Source organism: Patella vulgata, chromosome 8 (genome assembly GCF_932274485.2).
Source record: "Patella vulgata chromosome 8, xgPatVulg1.2, whole genome shotgun sequence".
Taxonomy (NCBI): domain Eukaryota; kingdom Metazoa; phylum Mollusca; class Gastropoda; family Patellidae; genus Patella; species Patella vulgata.
The window spans coordinates 48,525,948-48,535,931 of record NC_065886.2 but is presented as its reverse complement, the minus strand read 5'-3'; the positions used below and the strand labels follow the sequence as shown (position 1 = coordinate 48,535,931).

Genomic DNA, 9,984 nt, shown 5'->3' with positions numbered 1-9,984 from the left:
ATTTTTGTATCGGATTGTGTTATACTTTCATTCAAATGTGTTTCATAATTTGTAAGAATATCTATTTTATGACTGATATAAGTACTATATCTACACGCCATTCATTTAAATTCCGTGAACTTCAAACGAATTACATATACAGAATGGCGGCTATCGAAAAAATAAGTTGTCCTACATGGAGTATCATGGAGCCAATATGTACACCGGACCTCGGTTTTTCGTCCCATCCGAACGACTAGACAGCTGTCCTTGTCAGGCCCTCCGTTCTGCATCACTGACAAGGGGAAACCACACCGGAAAATTGGTGCCGGACAGAGGGCCTGGCAAGAGACAACGTATAGTCGTTCGGATGGGACGAAAACCCGAGATCCCGTGTACACATTGAGGTGCACGTAAAAGAACCCTTGGCAGATGTAATTCGATATAAGAGTAGTTCATAGCGCCGCTGTCCGGGCAAACTTTCCCTCAAAGCACACTGTATGGCATATGCCCGTCTTCATTAGCCAAGCCGGACCAGAATATTGGATGCTATATCACTTTTCATTTCATTTCTTCATTCTTGAAGTTAAATGTTTCAAAGTTAATTTTCTCCCAACTTAACTTAATCCAGATACAATATCTGTTTCTCTTGCATCAGTACTGTAAGTGGCAGCAAAGGTTGTATTAGTCGTCTCCGGTATAAAAATACAAATACCAATGCCTTGTTAAATGTTTCTAGATGTGACAAATCGAGTGTTTGACCAATTTTAACAATTCTTTTTTTTCTCTTTAAGATTTTTGGTAAGACTCTTAACATCTAAATAATATGAAACTTTGGCAGATTTAATAATAATAATAATAATAATGTATATTTGTAATGCGCTTAATAATCCATCCATATACGCATGCTCAAAGTGCAATATTTAAAGAGTCTCTCGCCATTAAAAACACACGTAAACAATCTGTTTCTAATCTGGATAATAGAGTTTAAACAAATGAGTTTTTAGTTGTGACTTAAGGATTGTGAAAGTCTGAGATTCTTTAATGTTTACTGGTAACTGATTCCAAAGGCGAAGTGCAGCAGCACTGAAACTTTTATCACCAATTGTTTTAGTTTTGTTTATAGGGAACAGCAAGTATATTTTTGCCATGCGACTTTAGCGCACGTTTCGGTTTATAGTTTGTCAAAAATTCAGACAAATATAAGGGAGCAAGATTATTTTGACATTGATACACTAATGACAGAACTTTATACTGAATTATTAATTTTATTTATTAACATGTTTCGTTGCGTTGTTCGAAGAAAGCTAGTGAAACGGAGAAAGTAGGGAGTTCTGTTAATATATGGGCTATTGACCGAAATGTCGCTTGCATCAATTACCGTAATGTACACACCACAAGAATTCAAATAGTAGTAGAATATAACGAAAGTACAAATTGCGGACAATGATATATATACAAACCATGATATAGAATCATAATAAGTTATGACAAACAACTAAAACATGATATACAATCGAAATAAGTTATAGCATACAACTAAAACATAATGTGGTCTCATTTATATCGATATTAATTTTAATCAAAATAAAATGAGATAATCATAACAAGGTCTACTTTTGCATTTCATTCTTTTTAGAATATGAATATTATTAATATATTTAACCAAAAAAAATACCGATGTTAATTAATAGAAACAAATTTATCCTAAACCAATCTTTAGTTCACAAAAGTTCTTGTACTTTTTATATTAACCTTTTCACACAAATTCCGGTAAAATATTCTGTCGTGAAAATTTAGTTTGTAGTCGGGCGACAAACGATGGCATGGAACGCGAAATTTAAAAGTTATACTATGTCATATTTTTTTTGTGCATGGGTTTACAGCTAAAAACTAATCTAGGTATGCCGTCCTCACATTGTACCATATAAGTAATATTTTGTTAAGTGTACAGATACGACAATCTTTTGCTTCATTTTCACAAATATATAAAACCCTGGAATCACGACATTTGTTAAATATAGTAAGTTACAGTGATTCATTACATTATTTGCACATACGTTAAACTACGTCTTTGGCACTTGTGTGAGGTTGTTACCATCAAAGAATAATAATTGCATAAATATTGCACAGTTGCCTTTCATAAATACTAATTTTCTGGCATATCACAGCCCCATCAAACATAAAGAAATAATCCCGAACAGTTGATATGACCTATCTATGGAGGTATGACAACCGTTTTTCGAGGAACGTGGCTCATGTTTAAAATCATCCCCATTTGTAAACTCCAGATCTTGGTCTTCTTTCGTAAATGTTGACGCCTCTTTTTCTCCTACATATGGTTTAATTGTGACCTTAACACCTTGGTTAACAGAATCCGGATTCTGTGCCGGTTTACATAATTTACTTTTGTCTTCTGAAAAAGAAAAAAGGAAATGATTATTAGACAAGGTAAATATGTGAAAACACCTGTAACACATAAAGATGTTCACCTCTCTAAGGAAGCATGAACATTGGTATATAAGGGTTTTAATATACCAAGAATCGAACTAGCTGTGCGGACAACAGTTACTATGCTGGACCCTTTCTTTGGAATAAACCACCAAAGTCAATTAAACAATTAACGTCTGTGGGTCATTTTAAATCTCAACTCAAAACATTCTTGTTTCAAAGCCCTGATCTGTAAATAATCAGTAAATGTAATAGTCAACAGGTCCTTAGAAACTGTTCTTCGGAATTAACGCGCATTACAAATGACGATATTAATACAATAAAGACATCCTTAACGTAACTTTCTCAAAAATGACGGTTTTGAGGGAAGTTATTTTTGCCATAAAAAATGTACAGTTGGTTCTTGGCCTGTTATCTCTTTGTGGCTCAGAAAATTATTAAATTATACATTTGTACATTCGTAGGAATGGCCATATAAATATATCTAAATGAATGTATCTCAATGAAACTATATAAAGCAAAATCAAACACTATGGAGGTACAGGGCTTAATCCAGATAGTTGTAGAATAGCCCAAGTGGGTTAAGATGTCGAAGAAGGTGAAGCTAAGATGTGCTCCAGTCGATTTTGTAGAGGCAAAAAAATGGTCATTATTTTTGAATAACGCAAAGATTCTTCTTTCCTAATATTTGCGGGTGTGTGGGTCTATTGTTGAAGCATCTCAAAATCAGATATTAGCGTAAAATACCCGTAAGACTTCTGTCCAGAAAGACATTTAGACAGACGTTTTTGAAAAGAATTAAATGGTTTTACTATCTCCCAGGTAAAATTCAGCCCTCGGAAGTCGGTGTGCATCCATATGAGTATCCGGAACAGGTGTACACTGAGTTGTTGGCATCTTGAACATTACCCTCCACGGCCATTTACCACCATCAATATAGCTCTTTATTATCTGAAATAAAACCATAGGTAAAACATAAAATCATTAGAGAGAACGTATGGTGTTACCTTTTGCTCAATCTTTTATTATTTCAAATCCATAACACCATAATACATTTTTACATACTGTTACTCCATATTTCTGGGCCGCGAACGCCAGAATTAAAGATTTAATAATACTTTATTATAAATGAGTATCATATTGCTACCTCTGCTTAGTCTTAACGGAAAATGCTAATCATCGAAGTCAGCCATGTTATTTACCTAGTAGCCGTAGCAGAAAATGCTCAACACCGAGCTTAGTTATGGTATCGGTGCATTGAAACTATACACCAAGTTTCGCCACTCTCTCACCCTATTACGATTGTAGCATCAAAGTTTCTGCTTCCAAGTCTTGATCAATCAATTTTTTTATCACTCTATCTAATCTGAGCAGAAAATGATTGTTTATCGAACTTAATCAATGTAGAATCAATATAACATCGTTTATCCCTGCTCACCCTACGCAAAAAATGCCCGTCATCGAACCCAGCCATACACACCTACACCAAGTTTGAACATTTTAGCTCATTTAGAAGTCACTGTGCCCCAAAATGTGTGACGGACAGCCAGACAGACAATACGGGGGACAATAAGCAAAAATGAAATGAAATGAATTGGGGCTTAACGTCCTACTGTTCTGCTCCGAACTGGGCTCATAATAAAGGGCATGAGTGAAATTTTGTCGTACACGTGCACTACGGCCTACTCTTATATCAAATTCCAACTGTCAAGGGATCTTTTACGCGCACGCCAATGTATACACAGGACCATGGTTTTTCGTCCAAACGGAACGACTAGACAGCTGTCCTTGTCAAGCCCTCCGTCTTGCAGCACTGACAAGGGGAACCAAGCCGGAAAATCTGGATGAACTTTCTCGGCCAATGCACGGATCGAAACCCGACCTCCAGGCTAGCGAGCTAGCGCTTTTCGAATTTTGCATAGAAGAGGTGAAAGTGGGCAACCATGTAGCTTGCTCCTAGATGTCGTCTCTCCAGTCTCCATGTGAATTACGTGGCAGTAAGATAGGTTTGGATGTGATAGGCGACGCTGTCATGGGTGAGGCCGAGGTCGAGTGGGTGAATATTTCGTCATATGGCCTCTGTTTTGTGTACAAGTTGGTGACCAAGTAAACAACATCGTATGAGACAAACTTACATTGGTTGGTGAATTTAGTTGGGATAATAATTTTGAAAACTATTGAGCAGCTTTAGACACGGGGCCCTACATGTGATGGTGACTATAATGGTAGCCGGGAATAAGTAAATGGTAAAATAACTGGTTTAATTTCTGTCTCTGTTCTTTAAAGGATTTGGAGTGTTTCGGGTGTTTTTAGTTTGATGAGCAGAAGTGATGTCCCGCCTTACTAGTCTGTAAGCTGATTGCTCATGAAGAGTGCCGACAGGACTGACGTAGTCAGTTGTATCCATTATTACTGTTACATTCCCTTAGTCCGCAATTACTATGGTGATGGTCCTATCTTCCCTAAGGTCTCTGAGGGCTCCATGTTCGGTTTGGGTGTGGTTGTGCGGGTTTGGCGAGGATATTACAAATTTGGTATCGTAGACAGTCGAATTCACCTCCTGTATACCGGAGGTTCAGTGCGTGGGGGCAGAGGGGGGGGGGGGGTCCATCAAATAGGCACAAAACCAGACCCAACTTTTCTATAGTAAACTTTTGCGTAGAATACGATGTCGAGTGGTAATCAGTCCGCCGTTGTAGCGTTTTCGAGATATTCGGGACCAAAGGTCAAATGAGGTCATTTGCACTGAAAGTGAATGCGCAGCCATTCTTGTATCATGAAAACATGCTGAATATGATCGAAAGTAATCACTCTTTCAATAAAAATGTAAACTTGCTAAATTCAACTTTGTTCTGTGTGACCCCGGAGGTTAAAGGGTCAAATTTTCCGTTTTTACACTAGGGAGATTTAAAGCAATAAATGTCAGCGTAAAATATAAAAACTAAAGTAAAACCTGTTCTAATTAATAATAGGAACATTTAAAACTTATCTTTAGGCGGTCTTTGCACCGTACATTTACTTTGGAACGTCGAAAAAGATCTTGCATAACAGAACCAAAGCACTTCGAAACCGCTATCAAAAAATACGTAAAAACTGTCAAATTATCAGTGCGAATGACCTCATTTGACCCTGAATATCTTAAAAACGCTCCAACGGCGGACTGAATACCACTCGGCAACGTATTCTACGCAAAATTTTACTATAGAAAAGTTTGGTTTGGTTTTGTGCTCATTTGATGGACACCCCCGCGCACTGAGCCTCCAGACTACTGGTTTTAACTGGCGATATAACCATCATTATTCTTAGATTTGGTTGTAGGTAGAAACTTGAGTTTGTCTGATTGGTGGGAGGTCTGGTCATCTGTGACGATTGTACGTTGGCTAAAATTGGTAATGTCCTTGATAGGCATTTAGTAATTGAACATATTAATAATATTCGTTCTGATATGTTTTGTATGTCGCAGGTGGGGGCTGCTGAGTTTAATTGGTTGAACGTCTTGGCTTTGCGACTGTTCACAAGGACATATTGTTTGGAATAGGCCTCAATCTGTTGCTAAGGTATTGTTTAGGCGAACTGGTGACGTTGAACTTCAGATAATTTGAACATACACGGTTTTCATTCATCCCACCCACACCATCTTCTGTTGTGGTTTTATGCTTAACAATTAATGAGGTTATAAGAAGTTTTGTTGTAGAGGACTTTGAGGTGAAATATTTAGGGAATATTTATGAGATTATGGTTCTGCTCTTGAACCTAACACTGGTTCAAGTTCTATAAAATCTGTACCTTGCGTTTGAATAATTTATTTCATGCATCATTTCAATATTTTGACAGCTTTTGTAATAATATTATGGCCTTGACCAGTGATTGTTTATAGATTCATAGTCAAGCAAAACAGCACGTGAAACAGCGGATATCTGTGATATTATGATACATGAATTGAACAAAAGGTTAATAAACACATTATCATGTGCCATCAGAAAACCAGATATTATTCGCTTTTCAGATGGAATATATAATTGGTATTTTTCACAAAATCGATTTACTCTAAAAAATAATAAAACGGTATTTAATTTCTAATTTGGTACATCATACCTATTATAAAACGAAGCAGTTGGTGTTGTACCCATGATAAATGATTTAAAGTAGATAAACAAAAGCAACACTAACACTTTTTCAAATGGTTTGGCAAATATACCCTTTTATTGGTAATAAAAATTACGAGGGGTATATAGGAACCAGGGTCCTGTTTCTCGAAATCTTAACTAAAGTTAAAATCCAAATTTTAGTAGATATTTCAATTTTGATTGGCTAAGCACTAAAATCAATCTAGTATTATCCAATCAACTTACTAAAATTTGGATTTTAACTTAGTTAAAATTTCGCGAAACAGGCACCCGACTAGTAATTACTCCCCAATCTCTTCGTATTGTAACAGTGCATATTGACGAAATATGCACAAATATTTTATTTTAGATATTTAATTTTTATGTATTTTAAAGAATGTATAGTTTATAGAATATATAGTTTATTTTAAATGTATATATGTTTATTAAAGACAGCGAATGAATAATCCCCTAATAAGCATATATCACTTCAGTTCTTTATTCCCTTAGGTCAAAGACCCATCGGGTAAAACACACATACAACAATACATACAAAACGAACATACAATGAAAATATATACAGAATGTACAAGGAGAGTATGACTATAGCATGTACAAAAAGCGTTAAAAGGGGATTGATTATATTTTAATGATAAGTTCAGTTCTTCTCTTATTGGCTTTAAATAGAAACCGACCCAGATTCTCTAATACTGTGTTCTCAGCGGCAAGAAGTTCTATTAGTTTGTAGACACTTGGGTTTTTACGATAATATTTCTTTATAAATTTATTTCGCTGGTCTTCGTATCTGGGACAAATAAGAATAAAATGATACTCGTCCTCGACATCTAGTTTATTGCACAATATACATAATCTATCTTTCCTATCGGTCTTAAACCTTGACGCTGATGGGTGTAAATAGATTTTAAACAATATTATGTAATTGTATACATGATATAGAAAAAATCCATTTATATTTTTGTAAACGGATCTTAAGAGTTCGGCAAACTACAAACAGTTCCATGGTGTATCATGAGCTAGGGAGATATCCTTTATCAATAACACAAAAACTTCGAATTTTCAAATATTTTATAAAATTATGTTCTACCAATAATGTTGTTTTAAAGTGTTGTTTATTTGATATAATTAACAACTCAAATCCATGGATTTTAAATCTTAAAAATGAATTATGTTCTTTGGGATTGGGTTATATGTGGGATAATTATCAAAACTTAACTAAATTGGATTATATTATTTTTAAAAATAGAATATTTGATGTCTTTAAACAACAATGCTATGAATCTATATGTACATCTCCTAAAGGTATGTTATATCAGCATCTCATATCTACCTTCGAACTTCAATATTATCTTTCGAAACCTTTAAATTGTAATTATATCACATATATCTCTAGAATAAGACTATCTGCACATTGTTTACACATCGAATCTGGCCGTTTTAAAAATACACCCCGTCAAGCCAGAGTCTGCAACCTTTGTAAATCAAATGATATTGAAGACGAATACCACCATATTGTAATTTGTCCTGTATTCTCCGATCTTCGTAAAAAATATATAAAGAATTATTATATTCGAAATCCTAGTGTTCATAAATTGACTCAACTGCTAAGTGTTCATAATATTAAAGAATTAAATAATCTTGCATTATTTTTATATTACTGTAATAAAAGAAGGAATAATTTATTGAATGTTGCACATTAAAATTTCTCAAGTCGCCTGCTCCCCATACTATACATATGTAAAATTTTGTACATAACCTGATTTGTTTACTTATTGTGTAAAATATTTATGTATTTATATGGTATGTGTCTATCAGATGAGTCGTATGACTCAAAGAAATAAAAAAAGAAAGAAAGAATGTATCAAAGAGCCTTAATAGAGGATCCTTTGTTGGTTGTTTATCTAGACGTAATTAAGGAAGATTAATAGTGAGTTTAAAATTTTAAAACAATACGCTAGGATTAAACTAACGCTATTACTAAATGTCGTTACCTGACATATTTAACCAAGCGAGTCTCGATCTGGCCAATCAGACTTCGTATCGAGAAATGGGGGTCTTTCGTTAATGGTGTTCCACCAATCAAAAATGAGTTTAATCCTACACGTGGCACGTCAATACTTGCCGGGACTTTTGGAAGATATAAATAATCTAGCTCAAATTTCAACTTTATCTTCACTTAATAAATTACTAACAAACAACAAATTGGATTCCTCTTATATTCAGGTAAGCCCTCTAGGTATAATTTGAATGTTAAACTTTATATATACTCAGCCAAATTAAAAACTTGACACTGATGAATTTCAACAAATTTTTTTTTCTGGTAAGTCATATAAATTTTAAAGTGTTTCTAACGATAGTAAGTAGTAAGAAGCCTTTAATTTCATAAATTTGTAAAGTCACACTTTTGAGCATATAAAGATGAAAACCCTGAAAAACACGTGCAAACACAAACTCGTGAGGTCAATCAATGCAAGTTTGCTTAAACTGAACACGCACACGTAACTTGAACTGGAAAAACAAATTAAAATTGTTATTTTCATCTTTGTTAGAAAATGCCGTGCCTTTCAAATGTAGAACGTCTACGTGCTATAGGCTCTATGCTGGTCAGTCTGTGGTCACTGTTGCAAGAGCCATTAATTGTTCACGCCAGACAATAATTAATCTTAGAATGAGAGTGCTTCAAACTGGAACTATTGCCGACCGCCCAAGGGGAGAGGGAGAAGGGAGAAATGGGGTTTAACGTCCACTCGACACAAACTAGGTCATTTCGGGACTAACACGTGGTTCAATTTTATTTCAATAATTCGCTTGCGCGTAGGGGTCTATAGCTGTGGGAGGAAACCGGAGGACCCGGAGAAAACCCACGAGGTTGGACACCGCCCAAGGCCGGGAGCGCCACGTGTGACGTCAATCCAGGAAGATCAAGCCATAGAAATATATAAATATGTATATATTTCTATGGATCAAGCAATACGATTACGTCATCTTAGAAACAGATTTGTCACTGCAACCTCCACAAGTAGAGAGATGTTTGGTGGAAGGGTAACTGCACAAACTGTTCGAAATCGCTTGCAGGCTGCTGGTCTTCGAGCTCGGAGGCCCTATAATGGACCAATATTGACACCTCTTCATCGCCGTAACCGACATGTGTGGGCCACAAGGCACATAAGATTTACTCAATGACAGTGGAATTCGGTTGTCTTTGTGACGAATCTCGATTCACTTTGAGATTTGCCGATGGCAGGGTCCGAGTGTACCGCAGACGAGGTGAACGTTACGCTCAAGTATGCGTCAGAGAAGTTGACCGATTTGGTGGCGGCAGCGTCATGGTTTGGGTTCTTTTTGTGCACATGGACGTTCTCCTTGTTGTTGTCCAACGGAACTTATATGCTGTCCAGTACAAGAATCAGATTTTGCAACCTGTTCTTCT

The 9,984-nt window shown here is 35.8% G+C and overlaps 1 protein-coding gene across 2 annotated transcripts in view; it reads right to left on the bottom strand.

Moving 5' to 3' along the window:
• Positions 1 to 1,170: 1,170 nt before the first annotated feature.
• The window catches only part of LOC126829629 (uncharacterized), a 390,380-nt gene continuing 381,566 nt past the window's right edge, over positions 1,171 to 9,984 (bottom strand). Inside the window, exons 15-16 of one of the 2 annotated variants that reach the window (XM_050559609.2) lie at positions 3,243 to 3,381; positions 1,171 to 2,395 (exon numbers count right to left, since the gene is read on the bottom strand). In XM_050559609.2, coding sequence (XP_050415566.2) covers positions 2,145 to 2,395; positions 3,243 to 3,381 — 390 coding nt within the window. In that variant the 3' untranslated portion in view covers positions 1,171 to 2,144. Of the gene's footprint in view, positions 2,396 to 3,177; positions 3,382 to 9,984 lie in introns of both variants that reach the window. The other variant, XR_008788971.1, reaches the window with a different exon arrangement.